Below are 24,506 nucleotides of genomic sequence, written 5' to 3' on the forward strand. Positions count from 1 at the left end.
ATCAGTGAGGGCAGAGATTGGTAAGGGGTTGTTGAGAATTTTCAAAGGAAATGACTAAGTGTCTTCTACAAAGTCAGTAATGTTTTGATTGCCAGGCAGCATGTCCCTTGAAATTATGAATTTAAAGTAAGATTGGTCAGCGTGCTTATATTTTTCTCCAGTTTCTGTAAAGATGCAAGCATGGAGTAGTGTGAGTTGGAACAACTTAACGGTATATAGACAAAGGAGTGAGAGGTAAGAGTTGCAAGCAGATGCAAATCATTGATTCTAATGACCTAACTTGAATTTAAGCTGGGTAGAGAAAGGAGAGGACATCAGGGAATGAGACAGTGGTGGAACTGATGAATTAGAGATCTTGTGTAGATCAAAGAATCATTCAGTTTGGGGTATTAAAGGGAATGAGGTGATAATATAGGTATAGATGCCTAATATCCCGATCATGGAAAAACTGCAGATAATGGAAATGACAAGATCTAGAGTAAATCATGTGAGCGAGTGGCTGAGGTATGATAGAGCTCAAGATCATTAGAGGAGAGGAATTTTTAAAATGAGATGCTAATGTGTCAGAAGGATCAGCTAATAGATATTGAAATCATCAAGAATAATGACACAATTGGTGTTGGAGGGAGCAACAGTACATCAGGTGGCCTATAGGTGTCAGCAACAGTGAGGGATAATATCATCTGGTGACCAGAGGTTTATAGAGTTGGTATACTATTCCATATCTCAACCCTGTGGTATAGGAACTGTAGGGACTATTGGAACTTTAGAGGGTTGCAGGACAAGAAACAAGGTCCTCAGGGAAGAGTCATATTCTGTTAAAGCAAAGAAATGGGAAATACAGAGAATGTTTTTCAGGATGGACTGTGAGTTTCAGAGGACAAGTAGAAGTCTCTCAGAAATTGGGATAAGTTGAGGGAAGGAAACAGTATACATGGTGAAGTTTTGGGAATTAGTATGAGATGACTGTTGACCTGGAAATACACAGCTTCTTGTGGTGTGTAGCATAAGCAAGGATAAAGTTATGATGTAACTATTCAAGTAGATGCTGGTGGAGAGGCTATTTTGTGGCTAGACACCAATCAATGGAAGAAAGAAAGTCTGAAACTGTGATCTTAGTCTTAAACAAAGAACAATTCTCCTGACCCTGCTGAGAGAGTTGACATCTAGAAAAGGAAGTTGCAGGGCGCCTGGGTGGCTCAGTCGGTTGAGTGTCTGACTTCAGCTCAGGTCATGATCTCACAGTCTGTGAGTTCGAGCCCCACGTTGGGCTCTGTGCTGACAGCTTGGAGCCTGGAGCCTGCTTCTGATTCTGTGTCTCCCTCTCTCTCTGCCCCACCCCTGCTCACTCTGTCTCCTTCTGCCTCAGAAATAAACATTTAAAAAAAAAATTTAAAAAAAAGAAAGAAAGAAAGAAAGAAAGAAAGAAAGAAAGAAAGAAAAGAAAGTTGCTGTGCAATGCACAAAGGCCTGATCTTTACTTCTGTCAGTGGGGGAGAGGGAACCTGGGGACATGGGGTTTTAGTTCAAGTGGCTAAGTTAATTCTTGAGTCCTGTTGGTAGCATGGCAGGTTAATTATGAGTGTATTATTGATTATGTAAACTCTTATTGACAAAGTAGAAGAGGTCTGGGGAAGCTGGGGAATGCTTTCAGCTCATGGGTCCCTTTCTTAATCAATTAACTATTGATTCCTAGGCCTGGTTCAGCCAAATTAAATCGGAATCCTTAGAGGTAAGACGTAGGCATCAGTACTTTTTAAAGCTCCTCAGATAATTTTAAAGTTCAGTCAAGGTTCAGAACTACTGTTGTATTTACTGTGTCCCAGAAACAATTAGATCCTGTGAAAGTTTTCAGTGAGTACATCTTTGCCTACAACTTTCAATAGTATTCACAATTTAATACAACACAACAGTTGTTGAGTGCCTATGAGATGTACTGAACTATGCTAATTGCTGTAGGGATGACCCTGAAATAAACCAGAAATTATCCAGTCCTTAAGGAACTTATAATACAACAGGAGGATAAAGAATAGTAAACTGTGGTACAAAAGAAGCATAAAGAAGGATATAAAGGGGGGCGCCTGGGTGGCGCAGTCGGTTAAGCGTCCGACATCAGCCAGGTCACGATCTCGCGGTCCGTGAGTTCGAGCCCCGCGTCAGGCTCTGGGCTGATGGCTCGGAGCCTGGAGCCTGTTTCCGATTCTGCGTCTCCCTCTCTCTCTGCCCCTCCCCCGTTCATGCTCTGTCTCTCTCTGTCCCAAAAAAAAAAAAAAAAAAGTTGAAAAAAAAAAAAGAAGGATATAAAGGTACAAACAAAATGCTACAGGAACACAGACTGTGAAGAAATTAAATCCTTAAGCAAAAGCTTCACTGAACATTATCTGATATTGAAATTCAGATAACTACCGATGTTGAAACAGGGAGAGAAAGAAAAACTAACATATTCATTTTACCTGGCAGTACCAGTAAGCTCAATGACTTTTTGCCTTTTCAAATCGGCTTCATGCGTGGCTGCTTCACATTTCTCCTCCATCTTTCTCAACTTTTCAGCTGAACTTTCCCTTTGTTTTTGAAGCTCTTGTTCCAGTTTTGATACCTTGTAAAACAATTTTCATTAAGTATTTTAAGTTCAGTCACAGCTTAACATTCTTTGGAAGAAAAATATATATTTATATAAATATGTGGTCTAGCCTATAATTCAGTTTCAAGATGTATTATAAAACTCAAAGTACACACCAGGAAATAATGTTCTGGAAATAAAAAAGCAAAACTAAACTTTGTATATTAAAGATATTTCATTCATATTACATATTTATAGAAGTAGTCACATCATAACACTAAATAGGATTTATAAGAATTGGACAAAATAATGGTTAATTTTCCTCTTTTCATTATCCCTATTTGAAATGTTTCTTCTCTTGTCAAACTATGTTGCTTTCCTCCTTCACAAATTGGCTCATTTAGTGAAAGATTTCTAGATTCTCAACTGCCATCAAACGTTATCACTTGAATTTGCTTCTATTCATTATTTTTTACGTTCCCCTACAGTGAAGGAGGTATTCTTCCTCCTATATAACTCAAATTGCTTCACTGGTGTTCTGGAATCACTTTCTCAGGAAACTATCCACTTTCTCAGGAACTCATACTATTGACTATCTCTGCTCTCTCCTCTGGGCTTCTTTGTATTAGCATTTAAACATGTTCAAGACATTCCCATCACAAAAAAACCTATCCTTCAGGGGCACCTGGGTGGCTCAGTCAGTTAAGCTTTCAACTCTTGATTTTGACTCAGGTCATGATCTCACAGTTCATGAGTTCAAGCCCCACACTAGGTAGGCTCTGCACTGACAGCCCAGATTCTGTCTCCCTCTCTGTCCTTCCCCCACTTGCTATCTCTCAAAATAAATAAAAATAAACTTTTAAAAATTATTTTAAAAAACTATCCTTCATATCTCTACCTCCCTCCAACTACCACTGCTCTTTCTTTCCTCCTCTTCAAAGCCCAATTTCTCAGTTTCCCATGCTTACTGTATCATCTTCTCATTTCTCATTCATTCCTCAACCCGAAGAAATCATTTTTTTTTTATTTCAACGGCCCACGACACCAATTATCATTCCTTATTTCATGAAATACTTACTTTGGTTTCTATGTACCATATCTCACAGAGATCTATCTAAGTCAATCTTCTCACCCATCATTCTGTATTTTCTCCCTAATTAATTTCAGCTACTCCATGTTTTCAAAGAACATTTACAAAACTGCTCTTCAAATTAATATCTGGCTAATGATTTTAATATCCTCTCAGCTCTTCTAAAACCTCTCACCAAATAACTAAATACAAATTCTAAGTCATTAATATCCACACTTCCAACTCAAGTTCCAAGAATAAAATTAAAATAGTAGCCAGGTAAAAAGTAAAGGGAACCATTGAAAACCCACCCACTCTCTGTTTTATTAAATAGCCCACTCATAAGCAGAAAGAATCTAAAGATGAGTAATAATCTGAAAGGATCCAACATGGAATCTATGCATAGTGGAACATGAATGAAAGGTAGAAAGATAATACTTTATACAGTGGAAAATTTACTCCAAATACTAGAGAAATTTTTAGATTTTTTAGAAATTTAGATCACATGTCCTGATCCAAAAACAAGATTGAATAAAGAAGTCTAAATTATAACTAAGTTCTCTGGATGGCAAAAATGTGCCTATGCTATTAGAGATGCAGGTCAGAATACACAGAAATAGAACTTTATTCATCTTACAATATTAATACAGAATATTTCTTATACTATGAAATCCTTGATGTAAATAGCAACCAATAAAACAAAAAAGCTATTATCAATTTTTAAAATTTATATTTTATACAAGTAAAACCATTTTGGCCAATAATATATACCTGTTTTTCAAGTTTAGTTTGAATGTCTTCTAGCTCTCCATTTCTAATTGTCTCTTGTTGTAACATTTGCTGCTGCTGCTGAAGAGTATGCTGTAGAATAACATTCTGCTCAGCAGTCTCTTGAAGACTGTGATTTTTTATCTTTAGTTCTTTTTGTAAACAGTATACCTAACAAATATATACATTTCTCATTAAAATGACATGTTTCAAATAGAAAGCAATATAATGTCAAAGCTGTGTTCCTTATTATCTTCACTTGTCATGTGGGACAATTATATTTAAGTTTGTTATATGGAAGGGCAGGTTCATTTTTCTGATGGGAGGATGTTAGAAGGGCCTGCTTATAGAGCCGGCTCTTGGCTGGTATCTGAGAATGTGGCTTTTGAAACATTCCCTAAGTGATGAGATTGTTTTGCTTGGCTCTGGCACTGAATCATGCTTTCCTCCTGGGAGTTCGTAATTTTAATACTTGTGACTGTCCTAGGTGACCAGCCCCCCATAAAAAAAACCCTGAACTTTAAGTCACAAACAGGCTTCTCTGGGCAGAAACACTGCCCACATATTACCATATTTCACTGCTACAGAAAGGAACATGTTTTATGTGATCCCTCCCAGAGAAGGCAGAGAACACAGAAAGGTATGGATTTTTCCATACTCTGATGAATCTTTTCTCCTTACTGATAATAAACTATAGCCATAAAAGACCTGCATAAATGTTAGGTGCTATTTATTTATTGTATTATCGTTGCTACTACTGCTGTTGTTTGTAAAATGGTATCTCAGCAAAGCACTCAAATATTCATGCTCCAAAAAATACACAAGGAAATGACAGTATCAATTAAGAAATTGTATTCATTTACTCCACATATTTAGGACTTGAATATGCTGGTCCCTAAAACTGCTTTAAAAGATACCTTTAAAATTATCTGGAAGTACCTATTAAGAAAGGAAAAAAAAATTGCTTTGTCCTAGTAATCCAAATCCAATAAATATGCCAGATTATTTTTAAAATCATACTAATAATACAGCATATTTTAATATGTATTTTATAATATTCCTTACCTGTTCTCAAAAGTAAGAGGTTTAATAAATGATGATTTATCAATCTGATTTCAAATGATGCAACCATTTAATATCATAATTTAAAAGACAGTAGCAAATATAATATTTTGCAAAATGAAATTAAGTGAAAAAAATAGAATTACGTTTCATTGACATAATTATGAAAAACATGCAAGTAACTAGAAAACTGAAAACTTAAGTATTAGAAAGTAGATTGTAGGTAAACCTTTAAAAGATTTCTTATTGTTGCTTACCCAAAACTATTTTTAACATGAAGGAAAATAAAAACCATTCCTTTAAAGCAAAAAAATCTTTCCAGTAAGTATTCCAGAAGAAAGGAATTTTAAACTTCTAAGAAATAGCGGAGGAAAACAATGATTTGGTCCTTTTTTCTAATTATCCAGCAATTGAACATTCAGCAGCATGATGAAGGGCTTAGGGGCCAAATATTCTTTGTTCACGATAAGAAACTCTTAAATGTCACATTTCTTCATTATCTAATGATACTGTAAACTTGAAGAACCTTATGCAACTAACCAATTTCTTATTCTGTTATTATAGTTCTTTTTTATGATAATCTACTTAATTTTGTCTGTATGAAAATAATTTATTTAGGGCAAACATGTATCAGTATCACCTGTTTGTTTTACTTGCTAGCTCCCGAGAAAACTGCAGATCACATTTAGTGCAGTAGTTTATTTTCTATAGAACTGATTTGCCTGCAAGAGAAGTTTAAATAGTATTTTTTCTAAAACATCCTGTCTTAGACTTCTTTTTCTGGTTAGAGAAAAAAGTGGACAAGATGTTAAGATAAGACAAAGGTAAGATAAGACAAAACAGAAGAAAAGAAGGTAAATCTTAACCAAAACGCCAAGAAAGCCATACCACATAATAACAATAAAAATTTATTTCAGTAATCTGGCCACTGGAAAAATAATTTCAATTAAAAATATTGAATATCTGTTAGTTTTATCACAAATATCAATTCACAAAAATCAACCTGCATCTACCCAACTTAAAGTGGCATTTTATTGTACTACCCTTTAAATTCCATTTGACTTTAAAATGTAAGAAATAGTTTTTCATTATATTTTCTGCTACATTATGGTATTCGGAGAATCAAGTATTCCTAAAGGATTCACTATTTTATAACTGGGGGCAAGAAGAAAGTAGAATTTATACTATAAAATCTACTTTACAATGAACTTTATCTAGATTAATCTATATCCAAAGGAAAAACACTCACAATTATTACTTAAAAATAAAACATAACCCAGGGGTGCCTGGGTGGCTCAGTAGGTTCAGCTTCCAACTTAGGCTCAGGTCGTAATCTCATGGTTTGTGAGTTCAGTCCCCCCATTGGGTGGTGCTCTCTGTTGTCAATGCAGACCCCACTCTAGATCCTCTTTTCCTCTCTCTCTGCCCCTTGTCCATTCACGCTCTCTCTCAAAAACAGATAATTTAAAAAAATAAATAAAACATAACCCAGAAAAGTTACTGATATGATATGATGATGCCAAATCCTCAAAATTTAAGTCCATCAATGTGAGTAAAAATATCAATAAAATAACTCATTTTATTTGAAGAAATGCTATATGCAAAAATGTTTAGACTTAATCTGTTTTGTGTTTACTTTCTCCTATCATATTCACAGTGTAATTCTGCATCAACACATATTTTTACCACTTTGTAAAGCATTTTAATATGGAATTAAAATCTTTTCAAAATGATTTAGAACCCCAAATTACTATTATTTTAATCATAAATGTACTTACTTCAATATCTGGAAAATAGTATATACCTGAGACAAAAATCTCAGAGGAATTTTTATTATCTTTCTGTGGTGGATAATCAACATTTAGTTTTTACAACTGGCTAACTTCTTCTCAATATGCTCTAGAGCCACTCAATTATTCAGCTAGTGTGTGATTTAAAGATTACTGATTTAATCTGATTAAAAGGATCTAAAAGATTAAAACACCTTTATAACATCACTATTATTAACAGAATGGATGTACTGTGAACCAAATCCAATTTTCTAAAACCTAGCTATATATGATGAAAATCTCACAATTCTGATAAATTACAGTTGACTCTTGAACAATATGAGTTTGAACTGCATAGGTCCACTTATGCAGCTGTTTTACAGTAGAGTTCTGCAAATATATTTTCTCTTTCTTATGATTTTCTTAATCACATTTTCTTTTCTCTATCCTACTTTACTGTAAGAATACAGTATATAATACATATAACATAGAAAATCTGTGTTAATCCCATGTTTATGCTATGGTAAGGCTTCTGGTCAACAGTAGGCTATTTGTAGTTAAGTTTTTGGGAAGTCAAAGGTTATATGGGGATCTTCAACTACATGGAGGGGGGATCAGTGCCTCTAACCTCTGCGTTGTTCAAGGACAACTGTAATTAACTGTAATATTAACTCGAATGACATTAAAATTTGCTCTAAAGACAAATAACTCAAAAGTAAATAAATGTATGGGGTGGTACTTAAAAAAAACAAAGTAAATAGTAATTGGATTTTTTCCATGTTTTTTATCAGAAGGACTGAACGATAACCTGCTAAGTAAGCCAATTCATGTGCACTGAGGTAATAATTCAGCAGCAATAAAAGGTGAAAATCTTTCTAACTTACTTACTTATTCCCTAGTATAGTTGTACATATTTTACTACTTCTGATTTCTAATTCAGTTTGGAGCCTAGGTTTATATTGCCAGTCATTTTGAAAATAATTCTGTTCATTTTAGATGTCTATTATCCACCCTACTCACTGATTCGGTTTCTGAGAACACAAAGTCTAAAGCTCAACAAATCCCCTTGTTACAAACACTGCCTGTCTCCAGATTCCATCTCTGTCAAGTCCATTTACACTGAAGTATAATGAAGGCTATCGAATAAATGTCTAAATAATGTTTTAAAGAAGTTCACAGTAAAATAAAAATAACATTTCTATTTTAAGAAGTCAAAGTATCTATAGTTTAGGCAATTCAAATTCCATATACTGCAGTGGAGAAGTACATGCCTGTCTGTCAAAGATGCCATAAAAGCCTTCATGGAGGGGCATGGAAGGAAGAAGGCAGGACCATATAAAATATGAAGATTTCCTTTTTTAACCTCTAAACTTATATAATTATGTGATACACCTAACTGTGGAGTGCTGGTCAACTATATACCTGTTTTTAGATCTGTGTCTGCTTTCCCCCTGCTCTGCTCCATGTTTTGCAGGAAATTCCCCTCTGGGTAATAGAAACATTTAGCCAATGTGAGGGACCTGTAGCAGTTCTCTTCCTCTACAGTCTCAGCTTCAACTAGACAGACTCCTTCTTTGTGGCCCTAGCTCACTAGGCAGTCCTACTTCTGTACTATAGTCCACCATTTCTGCCTGATATTCCTCTATTCCTGATGATGGTAGTAGGTCCTTTCTCTTTTCTTTTTTAATTTTTTTAAATGTTTATTTATTTTAGAGAGCGAGATGGAGAGAGAAAGAGGGAGGGAGGGAGAGAGATGAGCATGAGCAGGGGAGGGGCAGATAGAGAAGGAGATACAGAATCTGAAGCAAGCCCCAGGCTCTGGGCTGTCAGTGCAGAGCCTGACACGGGGGCTCGAACTCATGAACTGTGAGATCATGACCCAAGCTGAAGTCAGACGCTTAATGCTTAACTGACTGAGCCACCAAGGCGCCCCATAGTAGGTCCTTTCTTATGATAATCTCTGAGTCACTTTACCATGCTTTGTTTGCTTCTCCCCGCTTCCATGATATATGTATCTAATTCTCTGCATAAAATTCTCTTTTAATGATACACAAAGGATTCTGTTTTTCTGGCTGAAACTGGCTGAATATATTCTAGTCAACTTTGATGAGAATTTGTTGGGGACGATTATGAACATGAATTTAAGGTTTAAAGCTTATCTTTAATTTATATTTTAAAATATAACTTATTTTAAATTTGTATTATAAATTCTAACAAAGAAATAAAGGAATTCTTCACTAAGATTATCCCCTTGAGCAAACATTTAGTGAGTACATATTATGTTGAAAGCAAAGTGGTAGACACTGAGGATATAGAGATGAATAAGATAACTTGAATTATCTATCCAGTATCTTAAAAACTCATCTGAATAGAGAAAGTCGAATTTCTAAACCTAATTCTTAACCCTTTAGACAACCAGAAGTAGCAAAATCAAAATGGAAGAAAATTTGAAGAATTTTATACTTCTAAATCTAAAATAATATTCTAAAGTTAATCATTTTAGAGTTAATCTGTGATATTAATAATAATTTAATCTTATGATTCCCTAAAAATAGATAAAAGAATCAGCATTTTAAGGTGTCATATTTTGTGTTGCAGTGAATTGTTTGTTTCATAAAGAATATAAAATTGGGGGCGCCTGGGTGGCTCAGTGGGTTAAGTGTCCGACTTCAGCTCAGGTCACAATCTCGCGGTCCGTGAGTTCGAGCCCCGCGTCAGGCTCTGGGCTGATGGCTCAGAGCCTGGAGCCTGCTTCCGATTCTGTGTCTCCCTCTCTTTCTGCCCCTCCCCCATTCATGTTCTGTCTCTCTCTGTCCCCAAAATAAACAAACATTAAAATAAATAAATAAATAAATAAATAAAGAATATAAAATTGGGATTTACATTTTAATGGAAAGATTTTTTCATCAGCTACATAAAGACATACTTTTAAACAATCTTAAAAATATCTCAAAAAGAAATCACTTGGAGAATATGCTATTTAACAAAAATGTTAATTTACCTCTTCAGATTTCTTCTTTAGCTGTTTTTCAAACTTTTCCTTATTTCCTTCCAATTGATTCAAATGCAAGGCAAGTTCTTCCTTACACATTTCTAGTGCTGAATCTAGTTGTCTGACCTAAGCAGGAAAAAAGCAAAAAAAAAAGGAAAAGGAAAGTCAACTAATATTAATATTAATGAGTGTTTATTATGTGCTCAATATTTTACAGATTTATCTCCTCATGTTACCTAACTGCTTCAAACAGTGAATATACAGTGCAGCTTGGAATACAAAATGCTATCACAGAAAAGATTTATGTAGAAAACTAATTTTTCATTACAAATTAGGAAACCAGAGACTAGAATCCTGAAGAACATACAGAACATGAACAAGTAAAGAAGGGCATTCCAGGAAGAGGGAATATTTTCAGAGACAAGACAATGAAAGGAAATGGTGCGAAGTTGGTAGGTTAGGGTATGAAGAGAATCAATTTATGGGAGATTAGATTGGAAAGACAGACTGGGGCCAACTGTCAAAAACCTGTAAGCCAAACACCCTAAAATATTTACCTAAAAAGGTAAGCAATATTTAAGCCTATTCTTTAAGCCCCTTTGATCAAGAAAAATAGTAAAATGAGCATACACTGGTGTACTGTGCTAATAATGCATTGGTGTGAATATTCTGAATATGCTGAAGTCACTAAGAAATAAAAATGCTTTTGTTAGCTAGGGAAAAAAAAAGAAACTTAGGAGATGGCTGCATTTGCTCTAAATCTGAAAATATTTTCAAAAAGGCAGCAATGTAACTTAGTTCAAGCGTTGACACAGCTGCAGATGCTTTACACTCACTGCCTTAAAGAGCAAATGGGCAAAGAGCAACCCACTTTCAATAATTTTTTTTCACAAAAATTAGTTCAAGGGCCACAATTTGCACGTGTGCTCCACAGCCCATCTGTCAATAAGATTCTTCTTTTGCTCCTTTCTTGGTGTAATTTTGAGCTTCTCAGGAGTGTTTTTTTCCCCTCTAATGCCAACAGCGTTCTTGTAAGTCATCTTGAAGGTGTAAAAATAATCTTAAGAAAAGGAGAAAAATGCCTCTTCTGGCAGATACTATTTATTCTACATCATGAAATTATCCTCACAACTCTTATTTCTAAACAGAGAATCTTGAAAGACAGTTTTTGAAGATTGTCCCTATAGCCTGTGAATATAACCATTAATAGCTAAAAAGTTTATAATTTTGAAAGATTATCCTTGTTAACAAATTGTTGCCCTAGTAATAATTTTTAAATTAACATTTGTTTTATGAAAGGTATAAATACTTATCAGTTTTCTTTCTCAAGCATGAGAACGAGCACTGGTACTTGTATCATCTCCCATATACAGAGAAAAAATAAAATCTATGACTCTGCAAGAATATCATACCTGATAATTAACAGTGTAAAAACTAATTCTGGCAAGATTTATCACTAGATGTTAAAAACATTGGTTATAGGTTGTTGAGGAGCAGGACATTCATACTGCCTGAAAGAATCACCGCACATTTTGTTTATTAATTATATAGGAAAAAAATGTGTCCTTACCATGGTGAGATCTGGCAATAATTAGCTTAAAAAACATGTCAGTATTGTCAATGCCAATAATGGAGTGGTCTGACATGTGCTTTCAGATGGGAAGCAATAGAAGAGCACAATATAACTCGTGGTATTCTAGCTGACCTACACTTTTCAGAAGATTCAGTATCAGGAAGAATAGAAGGAGTAAGTGAGTTTAAGGAAATCTAAAGTGCCAGACGTAACATGTAATTATAATTGAATCCTAGATTGGAAAAAGAAAAAGAACAAGCTGAAGTAGTGTTTCTCAAGGTTTTAATGGGCATACAAGTCACTTGGGCACCCTACTCAAATACAGATTAAGATTCAGTAGAAGGGCCAGGATTAGGGTAAGACAGGAGACATGTGTTCAAAATTTAAGGAGGCACTAACTCTCAGGGTCATGCCAAGCACCAGCCCTCCACTTACATAACCCTGAGAGTAAGCATCTCGTTAAGTTGTGCACCAGAAGCAACTCACTTGCTTCACCTTAGTCCCAATTCTGTTCAGGAGGTCTGGGGCACAGATGAAATTCTGTTCACAAATTCCTAGGTGATGTTGATGCTGCTGGTCCATAGACCATGCTTTGAGTAGAAGGCTATAAAGAACAATTTTAAATAATCAGAAAATTTTCAGTACAGACTACGTGTTGAATGATGTTGCTGATTAATTTTTACTTTCTCTGGTATGTAAAAGTGCTGTACAGATGTAGGAGAAAGTTTCTGCTCAGAGGAGATGCAAGTTTAAATATTAAGGTGGAAGAGGGAGACAGAGGATCTGAAACAGGCCCTGTGCTGACAGCATACAGCCAAACGCGGGGCTCAAACCCACAACCTACCAGATCACAACCTGAGCCGAAGTCGGATGCTCAACCGACTAAGCCACCCAGGCGCCCCTCTAGTCTAACTTTCTTAAACAAAAGCAGCTAAGTTCTTTTTTTGTTGTTTATTTTTTTCCAGTTCTGACTTTCCTTGGGAAAAAAAAAAAAATTCCAGAGTGGAATATAAAAGCAATCAAGAGAAAACAAATAAACAAAATCCCTAAATCTAATAAGCACCTTCTCAATTTTTTATTTAACAGCAGGTAACATAATTGCTTTAATTTATTGGTTTCTTGTTACCTATTCAGAATTTTCCCATCAATCTTCTAGTTCTCATTAATCATACTTTCATAGGTGATATAACTTTAAATTGATTCTTATAACTTTCCTACACTACAGGTAGAAAATTCATAATTCTATGATTTCATTAGTTATCTTTGTATTTCCTTTGTTAACAGTTGGATTGATTGCATTTTTCAAGAATTTACTGATTATAAGAATATAACCTTCGATTGGTTACTTTAAAAACAAAATCCAAAATTTTTTATGCAAAGAACAAATTAACGTATGTACAGGCACATGGCCAAAAGTCAAAAAAGGAAGGTAGTAATGATATAATCAGTAAGAAGAGAACTAGATTTCAAATATCCTGTTGTTGCTACAAATATCCAGTATGTCAAATTTGGTATAGTGATAGGAACATTGCTTCTATATTTTTTCCTCATTTTGACATTTGCCCGAATAACATCAAACCTATTAAAGCTATTAAGGGAATAAAACCCAATATGATAATTTATTCTCTTATTGATTTTAATATCTGGTTATTAACACATGGAAATAAATTACTAGATGATTGGCTAGATGTGTTAGGTCATTTATTAAAAACAGAAGTGGCAATATAGATTTTATTTAATGAAATTATTTCATGCTTACAACTTTTTCATGTTAATGATCTTAGAGGTTACTTTTACATGAGGAAATGAATGGATATGGCATTATATGTTACAAGTTTTGGAGAATACTATATGAAAGTTATGGATAAACATACTATTGTGTTTACATGGGCATACTGGGTCACAAAATGGATTAAAAACAGAATACTGGTCAAAAATAACACTGGATTTTAAAAATATCCTTTATATTCAAGCCATATATGACAGAATAACATCAGCATGTTTGGACCTATTTTTAACACTAAAAATGCAAAGGAAAAATACTGAATATATAGTAATTACTTATCAAACTTTGAATAACTGAGTATACGCTAAGCATTATATGTACTTCATTTCATTTACTTTTCACATGTGACCCTCTTCCAGAATACTGTTATCCATATTTTACAGATGAAAAAGTTAAAGTTCAAAGAGCTTTAATAACCCAGCGAGGGTTAAAGTCAACTACTAAGCATTCAAAATCAAGTCAATTTAGCTCCAAAGCCCATGCTTTTAACCGTGAAGACAGACTAGTCAAAAACTGTATTTTATCTAAAAATTCGAATTTTATCCCCTAATTAATCTTGTAGCAGAACTGGTAAAAAAGAAGCAAAACTGGACTACTTGTAGATTGATCTCCCTTCACTTTCTCTGTTAATTCTTTACTGATAATGTTAATAAGCAGTACTGTTAAAATAAGTACTGTTAATAATAAGTACTGTTAAAAAAGTAATCTTTCTTAAGGCAAAAAAAGGGGGGGGGGGTTAGAGAATCCACAAACAGATTACCAACAATCAAATAATTAAGATCATAATTCACACTGAAGAAAATATATTTACAGAAACTAAGTTCACTGAGTCAGGTAAAATCTTCACCTGCTAATTTTTATCTGAATAATTTTTACAATTTATAGAGAAAAGTAAAAAAGCTTACAGGAATGTCTCCATTTAAGAATAAAGTTTAGGGGCGCCTGGGTGGCGCAGTCGGTTGAGCGTCCGACTTCAGCCAGGTCACGATCTCGCGGTCCGTGAGTTCGAGCCCTGCGTCAGGCTCTGGGCTGATGGTTCGGAGCCTGGAGCCTGTTTCCGATTCTGTGTCTCCCTCTCTCTCTGCCCCTCCCCCGTTCATGCTCTGTCTCTCTCTGTCCCAAAAATAAATAAACGTTGAAAAAAAAAAAATTAAAAAAAAAAAAAAAAGAATAAAGTTTAAAAATTTAGCATACTAGCCTTGATTGTTTCTTCAGATACTTGGTTCTGTAATGCTCTCAAAGCTTCATCTTTCTTAATGTTTTCCTTTTCCATTTCCTGAAAACACACAGATTGGTAGCAAAAATATAAGTACATGTATAAATATTTTAATTTTAGCATTACTATTGGGCTGTTAAGCAATTGATTTAATTAGAATTAAAGGCAGGTTACAGAAACAAAGTATTAGCTTTTAAAGAACACTTTTACAAAGATTATTTTACCCCTTTGCTTTCCGTCAAGAGTCTGTCTAGTGATTCAAGATGATGTTGTTTACATATTATATCTTGCTGCAAAATGGACATAGTCTTTTCTTGTTCTTTAAACTGTTGGTCTTTTTTCTCTAGTTGAGATTCAAGCTAAATGTAAAAACAGGATCTATTAATTTCATATAATTTTTTAAAAATTAACATTTTAAATATATAGAAAAGAATACAATATTCATATGTTAAATTACTACTGAAATTACAAAGATTTTTGCATTTTGCCGAATTTCCTTCAGTTTCTCTCCCTTGAGAGAAGAAATGAAATCACATGGCCAGGTCTTATTCCTCATCAATACAGCTGATTTCCTCCCTCATCAATACAACTGACCTTTGACCAACATAGGTTTGAACTGCACAGGTTGACTTATATGAGGATTTTTTACAGTATAGGACTATAAATGCATTTTTCCTCTTCCTTATGATTTTCTTAATAACATTTTCTTTTCTCTGGCTTGATTGTAAGAATACATTATACAATACCTGTAACCTACAAAATATGAGTTAGCTGACTATTTTGTTTTCAGTAAGGTTTCTGGTCAAGATTAGGCTGTTAGCAGTCAAGTTTTGTGGGAGTCAAAAGTTGAATCCAAATTTTTGACTGTGCAGGGGGTTGGTGCCCCTAACCCCTATGTTATTGGAAGGTCAACTCTACTACTGAAATTGGTCTATCACTCTCTGGTATGTTTCTCACGCATGTTTTTTGTGCTTTTACTACATAGACCTACATATGTAGGTCTATGAACAATATGTAATGTATTTCTGTTTTGAAAATTTACATAAACAATATCAATACTTCTGCAAGTTTTAGCAACTTGGTTTTTTCACTCCATATTTTTAGCTAATTATCCCTGGATATTTATCCATGCATGCATATGTGGATCTAGTTCATTGTTGTTGTTTTTTTTTAAGTTTATTTACTTTGAGAAAGATAAAGTGTGTGCACACCAGGTTGGGAGAAGCAGAGAGGGAGGGAGAGAGAATCCCAAGCAGAATCCGTGCTGTCAGTGCAGAGCCTGACGTAGGGCCTGATCCCATGAACCGTGAGATCCTGACCTAAGGTGAAATCAAGAGTTGAAAGCTTACCCAAGTGAGCCACCCAGGCACCCCTAGTTCATTGCTTTTTATAATGGTACAGTACTCCACTGTAACAACAAACTACAGCTTGTCTTCTACTCAAGAACAGTCTGATATTCTATTTTTCACCATCACAACAATGTTACAAAAGATCCTGTGTACATGTCTCTTTATGTACATGTATTAGTTTCTTTAGAATAGACCACCTAGAAGTGGACTTTCCACATTTCCAATTTCATTAGATATTTCTCTTCAAAGTGCATCTAAATTTATGTTTTGATTAGAAATACATAAGATTCTTGGGGTGCCTGGGTGGCTCAGTCAGTTGAGTGTCCAACTTTGGCTGAGGTCATGATCTCATGGCTAGTGAGTTCCAGCCCCGCATTGGGCTCTGTGCTGACAGTTCAGAGACTGGAGCCTGCTTCGGATTCTGTCTGTCTGTCTTTTTCTCTCTCTCTGCCCCTCCCCCACTCACACAGTGTCTCTCCCTCTATCTCAAAAATACACAAACATTTAAAAAAATTAAAAAAAAAAGAAACATGTAAGATTCTCACTCCCACAACTTCATCAATAATTGGTGTTATCAAACTTTCAAAAGACTTTTGTGAAGACAAAATAGGAGATTACTGTATGTGATATATACATATATATATAAACACATGTACACATATATAATGAAAACATGGCAGAACAAAGATAAATACAAAATATAAAAACCAAGGAACTGTGAAAACATTCAAATGAAAATAATCAAACAACAAATTAGAGGGAGAACAAATAAAGATGGAAGAAAAGTGAACAGAGCCTAAAGGACCAGTTGGGATACCATCAAGTGGACCTAAACACAGATCATGGGAGGAGAAGAAAGAGAAAAAGGGAAATTAAGAATATTTGAAGAAATAATGACTGAAAATGTCTAAATTTAATGAAAGATATGGATGTAAACATCCAAAAATCTCAACTCCAAGAAAGAGGAACTCAAAGGGAACACCAAGACACATTATAATCAAACTCTCAAAAGACAAAGAATCTAGAAAGCAGCAAGAGATAAGTGAATAATCACATATAAAGGATCCACAATAACCTTACAAGCAGATATCATCAGAAACTTTGGAAGCCCAAAGACAATATGTTGATATATTGAAAAAAAAACAAAAAACAAAAAACAAAATGTCCACCAAGAATCTTATTATCTGGCAAAACTGTCCTTTTGAGGCAGAAATTAAGACATCCCCAGAGAAATAAATGCTGAGGGAGTTTGTGACCACTAGATACACCTCACCAGAAATGCTCAAGGGAGTTCTACAAAGTGAAATGAAAGGACACTAGACAGTAATTCAAAGCCATATGGAGAAATAAAAATCTCAATAAAGATAACTGCATGGGCAATTATAAAAGCTAGTATTACTCCAACAATGGTTTATAATTGCATTTTTTGTTTTCTATAGAATTTAAGAGACTAATATATTTAAAGAAAAAAAACAATTAGGGATGAGCCTGGGTGGCTCAGTCATTAAGCATCTGACTCTTGCTTTCAACTCAGTCATGATCTCACAGTTTGTGAGTGTGAGCCCCGTGTTAATTCTGTGCTGACAGTGCGGAGCCTCTCTCTTTCTCTCTCCCTCTGTATCTGCCCCTCCCCAGCTCATACTCTTTCTCTCTCAGAAATAAGCTTTAAAAAAATTATAAAAAAGGGTTAAAAAATTAGTGTAAAAACTAGTATTAGTATAAATTTGACTTGTAATTAGAACTCTTCTACATAATTTAAATTTTTTTTTTTAACGTTTATTTATTTTTTTTTTAAAAATTTTTTTTTTCAACATTTATTTATTTTTGGGACAGAGAGAGACAGAGCATGAACGGGGGAGGGGCAGAGAGAGAGGGAGACACAGAATCGGAAACAGGCTCCAGGCCCTGAGCCATCAGCCCAGAGCCTGACGCGGGGCTCGAACTCACGGACCGCGAGATCGTGACCTGGCTGAAGTCGGACGCTTAACCGACTGCGCCACCCAGGCGCCCCAAACGTTTATTTATTTTTGAGACAGAGAGAGACAGAGCATGAACGGGGGAGGGTCAGAGAGAGGGAGACACAGAATCTGAAACAGGCTCCAGGCTCTGAGCTGTCAGCACAGAGCCCAATGTGGGGCTCGAACTCACCGACAGCGAGATCATGACCTGAGCCGAAGTCGGCCGCTTAACCAACTGAGCCACCTAGGCGCCCCTCTTCTACATAATTTAAAAGACTAATGCATTTGAAAGAATCATTAGCTTATGTTTTAGGGTACACAATATGTAAAGAAGTAATTCTGTGACATCAACAATAGAAAGAGGTGAAAATGGAGCTGTAAAAGAACTGAGTTTGTGTATGTTACTTAAGTCAGGCTGGTATAAATTCAAATTAGAATAATGTAACTTTAGATTGTTAAATGTAATACTCATGACAACCACACCAAAAAAATAGCAATACAAAATTCAAAAAAGGAAATAAGAAAAGAATTTTAAAATTTCAGTACAAAAATATCAACTAAATTCAAAAAAATAGAGTAATACAGGAAAGAAAGGACAAAATAGCTATAAAGCATATAGAAAACAAATAACATGATGACAAAAGTAAAACACCCCCTATCAGTATTTACTTTAAATGTAAATGGATTAAACTCTCCAATCAAAAGACAGAGACTGGCAGAATGGATAATAACACATGATCCAACTACAGCCGACCCTTGAACAATATAGGGTTAGGAGGCCTGCTCCCCTGTGCGTAAAAAATGTGTGTATAACTTCTGGTGACTGGGTGGCTCAGTCAGTTGAGCGTCCAACTTCTGCTCAGGTCATGATCTCACAGCTTGTGAGTTCGAGCCCTGCGTTGGGCTCCATGCTGGCAGCTCAGAGCCTGGAGCCTGTTTCGGATTCTGTGTCTCCCTCTCTCTCTGCCACTCCCCTGCTTGCACTCTTGTCTCCATCTCAAAAATAAACATTAAAAAAAAAAATCTGTGTGTAACTTTTGACTCCATAAAAATGTAACTACTAATAGCCTACTGTTAATCAAAGCCTTACCAATAACGTAAACAGTTGATTAACACATATTTTGTGTGTTACATGTATCTTACATGTATCTTACATGTTACATGTATTCTAAAGTAAGCCAGGTAAAAATGTTATTAAAAAAATCATAAGGAAGTGAAATACATTTACAGTACTGCTATAAAAAAATCCACAAATAAATGGATCCATGCAGTTCAAACTCATGTTGTTCAAGAGTCAACTGTATATGCTGTCTACAAGAGAATCACTTAAGATCCAAAGATGCAAACATGTTAGAAGTGAAAGGATGGAAAAAGATACTCCATGCAAATAATAAAAGAGAGCAGGAGTACCTACACAAATATCAGACAAAATAGACTTTAAATCAGAAAAGGTTATAAGAGACAAAGAAAGACATTACATATTACTAAAAGATTCAAAAGAGTAGTGAGATATAACAACTATAAAATTCACTCATGTAATGACAGATCATTAAAATATATGAGGCAAAAATGGACAGAATTGAAGGGAAAAACAGAGTTCTAAAAAAATAGTTGGACTTCAATACCCCACTCACAATAATAGAAGACCAAACAGAACATTAATCAGGAAACAGAGGATTTAACACAATAAACTAGATCTAATAGACATATACAGAACACTCTACCCCAAACCAGAATATACATTCTCCTCAAGTGTGCAGGGGACATTTTGCAGGATAGACCATGTTAGGCCACAAATTGAAGTCTCAACAAATTTAAAAGGACAGATATCATACAAAGTATATTCTCCAACCCACAACCAGATGAAATTAGAAGTGAATAATAAAAGGAAAATTTAAAAAGTCACAAAATTGTGGCATTGATTAAACAGATTTTTAAACAATGAATGAATCAAAGAATTCACAAGAGAAATTAGAAGACACTTAGGAGACAAATGAAAACAAAAACACAACTTGCCAAAACTTAAGAGACCCAGCAAAAGCGGTGCTAATGGGTAAATTTATAGCTATAAATGTTTACATTAAAAATCAAAAAAGATTTCAAGTCAATAACTTAACTTCAAAACATAAGGAATCAGAAAAAGAATAAACTTAAACCCAAAGCTACTTGAAGGAAGGAAATAATAAAGATTACAGTAAAGATCAACAAAATGGAGAACAGAAAAAGAATAAAGAATATCAAAACAAAAAGTTGGTTCTTGGGAAAAATAAACAAAATTGACAAATCTTTAGCTGAGTAGATTAAAAAACAGAGAGTCCAAATTACCAAAATCAGAAACGAAAGTGGGGATGTTACTGCCAATTATACAGAAAGAAAAAAAGATCATAAGAGAGTATTATGAATAATTGTATGCCCACAAATAGAATAATCTAGATGAAATGGACAAATTCCTAGAAATACAAAACCTACAAAGACTACACCATGCAAAAATAGATAATCTGGATGATCTATACCTGGTAAAGAGGTTAAATCAGTAATCAAAAATCTCCCAACAAAGAAAAGCCCTGAACCTGATAGTTTCAATGAATTATTTCACCAGTGAAAATTTAAAGAATACCAATCTTTCTCAAACTCTTCCAAAAAAATTAAGGAAGAGAGAACATTCCTTAACTAATTCTGATACCAGTTTTAACCTGATACCAAAACCAGACAAAGACACTAAAGGAAAACTACAGACCAATATTCCTGATAATGCCAAAATCAACATAATACTAATAATCCAAATTCAGCAGTGTAGTAAAAGGGGTACACACTATGATCAAGTGGGATTTATTCCTGGAATGCAAGCATGGTTCAACATACACAAATCAATCAACAGGGGCACCTGGGTGGCTCAGTTGGTTGGGCGTCCAACTGGATTTTGGCTCAGGTTCATAAGATCAAGCCCCACGTCAGACTCTGTGCAGAAGACAGCACGAGGGCTGCTCAGGATTCTCTCTCTCTCTCTGCCCCTGCCCTGTTCATTGCTCTCTTTCTCTCTCTCTGAGAATAAATAAATAAACATTTTAAAAAATCAATCAATGTAATGTACCATATCAAAAAAATGAAGGAAAAAAACCCACACATGATCATCTCAATTGATGCAGGAAAAAGTTGACAAAACTCAAAACCCTTTCATGAGAAAAACATTCAACAAACTAGGAATAAAAGAAAGCTACCTTAATATAATAAAAGCCATTTATGGAAAACCCACAGCGGGGCACCTGGGTGGTTCAGTCAGTTAAGTGTCTGACTTCTGCTCAGGTCATGATATCATAGGTCGTGAGTTGGAGCCCTGCGTGGGGCTCTGTGACGACAGCTAAGAGCCTGAAGCCTGCTTTGGATTCTGTGTCTCTGTTTCTCTCTCTCTGCCCCTCCCCCACTCTTGCACGCCCCCCCCCCAGTCTCTCTCTCTCTCTCTCAAAAATAAACAAACACTAAAAAAAGAAAAAGGAAAACCCACAGCTAACATCCTACTCAATTGGTGAAAGACTGAAAGCTTTTCCTCTAAGATCAGGAAAAAAACAAGGATGTCCCCTCTCACTTCGTTTTTGTTTTTTTGTTTTTATTTTTTTTTAACATTTATTTAATATTGAGATACAGAACATGAGCATGGGAGCTGCAAAAGGAGAGACACAGAATCTGAAGCAGGCTCTAGGCTCTGAGTTGTAAGCACAGAGCCCGACACAGGGCTCAAACTCACAAACCATGAGGTTGTGATCTGAACCGAAGTCTGACACTTAACCAACTGAGCCACCCAGGCACCCTGCCCCCTCTCACTTCTATTCAACACAGTACTAGAAATTCTGGCCATAGCAATCAGCATCCATTGACAGATAAATGGATAAGCAAAATGTGGTATATACATACAATAGAATATTATTCTTATAAAGGAAACAAATTCTGCAGTATGCCACAACATGGATGAACCTCTAGGATATTATGCTAAGTGAATTAAGCCAGTCACAAAAAGACAAACACTGTATGATTTCACTTATATGAGATACTTTGGGTAGTCAGAATCATAGGGACAGAAGAAAATAGAATGACAGTAGCTAGGGGGTGAAAGGAGGGGAAATTGGGAGTTACTGTTTTAATGGGTATAGAGTTCCAGTTCTGACATTATTGCACAGGTCCCTTAGGCTCTGGTCTTTTTTCCTGTTTCTCAGACTGAGTAATGTCTGTTGCTCTTTGTTTCAAGCTCATATTTTTTTTTCTCTTATTAGTTCCATTCTACTATTAAGTCCATCAAATAATGTATTTTTTACTTAGTCTTATGTTTTTGGTCTCACAGCTTCTTTAACTTGTTCTGACTCTAATTTCAACTCAATGGTAAGAGCACTTCTACTCTCAACCAGTCTTCAAGCTATTTTTATGTCTAGTGTACCAGAGTCTACAAAATCACTCTTAATTTAATCATGCCAAAAAATAATTATTAAAACTGAAATGGCAAGAGTACTATACAAGAAAGCATTGTAAAATGATCTAGAAGTAATGGAATGCTAATTCTACTACTTGCCACTTACTTTTCTAGGTCTTTGTTTCCTCATCTATCAAAAAAAAAAAAAGTTGAGCTAGTAATGTTAAGGTTCTTTTCAGCATTCATATTCTAAACATATATTATGTCTACATGGAAAAACATAATATCTTACTCTTTCAATCTGCTTTTCCATTTCTTTATGCTGTTCAAGATGAATTTTCTTGGCCTTTTCAAAAGCTAAACAAATTTTCTCATGCTCTGTATTGATATTGGTTTCTAGACTTCTTATCTTTTCATTCTTTTCCTAGAAATACAAAAACACTTTAAAAGAATATAACTGACATTGAGGAGAGCACCTGTTGGGATGAGCACTGGGTGTTGTATGGACAATACAATGTGACAATAAATTTCATATTAAAAAATAAAGACTAGGAAAGACAAAAAAAATGAATATAACTGAGAACAAGTTTTACATAAAAACACTTAAGTAAAGCATTAAATCTCTCATACTCTATTTTTTTAAGAATCACAATAGTGAATATGTCAAACATCAAAAATATCTAAACATATACATAAGACAAAATGGTTATTTTAAAAAATTGTGTCAAAATGAAAACCTTCAACTATTTTAAAATATTGAAAAGCATATCAAAGAAGTTCATTATTTCCTTCACTTCTACTAGAATAAAAATAAGAAATTACAGATAACAACTTGCTATATATAAGCCTATTGACTTAAAAATATAGAAACAAAAAACAAATAATCAGAAGAATTTACTAGAATTTATGCTTTCCTATTTGGTATACTGTATAACAATGAAAATAAAACAAACATGCTGTCACAAATCAAGTGCATTAAAGTTACAGTGAATTTGTAACCACACAGTAATATTTACCATAAGCTCCTGTTCCAGTTCTGCATTTTTTGCAGCAATAGAGGAATAAGCAACTATTTTTTCTTCCAGCTGTTTCTCTAGAGTTAAAAGTTGAGAACATTTCTTTGTCATCTGAAAACACATTGAAATAAACAAATTATTTTTAAAAATTACTTTTAAATATAAGTGGTAATTTAGAAGAAAAATGGTGAAGGAAAGACCAGGGACTGTTCCATCTATGTAATACATAAGTAATTTAATTCTGAGTCCTATGTCCAAATAGGATTACATCCTAACCCATTTCTTAAAAGTAGCATTTAAGATTGAAATTAGTATAAAAAAATGTTAATAGTAGTTATTTCTGGTGGTAGAATTATTAATGGCATTTTCTTCTTTGTCCTTTCTGTACTTTCAACAAGACTGTGCTAATTTTGTAATTTAAAAAGTTATTAATCTCAGTACTAGGATATTTTATTTCATTTTATTTTTTTAATTTACATCCAAGTTAGTTAGCATATAGTGTAACAATGATTTCAGGAGTAGATTCCTCAATACCTCTTACCTATTGAGACTATCATCCCTCCCACAATCCCTCCAGTAACCCTCTGTTTGTTCTCCATATTTAAGAATCTCTTATGTTTTTGTCCCCTTCCCTGTTTTTATATTATTTTTGTTTCCCTTCTCTTATGTTCATCTGTTTTGCATCTTAAAGTCCTCATGTGAGTGAAGTCATATGATATTTTTCTTCCTCTAATTGACTAATTTTGCTCAACATAATACCCTCTAGTTCCATCCATGTAGTTGCAAATGGCAAGATTTCATTCTTTTTGATTGCCAAGTAATACTCCATTGTATACATATACATACCACATTTTCTTTATCCATTCATCCGTCAATGGATACTTGAGCTCTTTCCATACTTTGGCTATTGTTGATAGTGCTGCTATAAACATTGGGGTGCATATGCCCCTTCAAAACAGCATACCTGTATCCCTTAGGTAAATTCCTAG

General features: G+C 34.6%; 1 protein-coding gene across 10 annotated transcripts in view; it reads right to left on the bottom strand.

Annotated features, from left to right (window-relative positions):
• The window catches only part of CCDC18 (coiled-coil domain containing 18), a 123,641-nt gene that overhangs the window by 57,073 nt on the left and 42,062 nt on the right, over window positions 1-24,506 (bottom strand). For 9 of the 10 annotated variants that reach the window (XM_047870237.1, XM_047870233.1, XM_047870241.1 and 6 more), the window contains 7 exons: window positions 23,518-23,628; window positions 22,794-22,925; window positions 15,020-15,154; window positions 14,778-14,855; window positions 10,230-10,346; window positions 4,401-4,568; window positions 2,454-2,596 (listed from right to left, as the gene is read on the bottom strand). In XM_047870237.1, coding sequence (XP_047726193.1) covers window positions 2,454-2,596; window positions 4,401-4,568; window positions 10,230-10,346; window positions 14,778-14,855; window positions 15,020-15,154; window positions 22,794-22,925; window positions 23,518-23,628 — 884 coding nt within the window. The remainder of the gene's footprint in view (window positions 1-2,453; window positions 2,597-4,400; window positions 4,569-10,229; window positions 10,347-14,777; window positions 14,856-15,019; window positions 15,155-22,793; window positions 22,926-23,517; window positions 23,629-24,506) is intronic. The other variant, XM_047870238.1, reaches the window with a different exon arrangement.

The sequence above is a fragment of the Prionailurus viverrinus genome, chromosome C1 (genome assembly GCF_022837055.1).
Source record: "Prionailurus viverrinus isolate Anna chromosome C1, UM_Priviv_1.0, whole genome shotgun sequence".
NCBI lineage: Eukaryota > Metazoa > Chordata > Mammalia > Carnivora > Felidae > Prionailurus > Prionailurus viverrinus.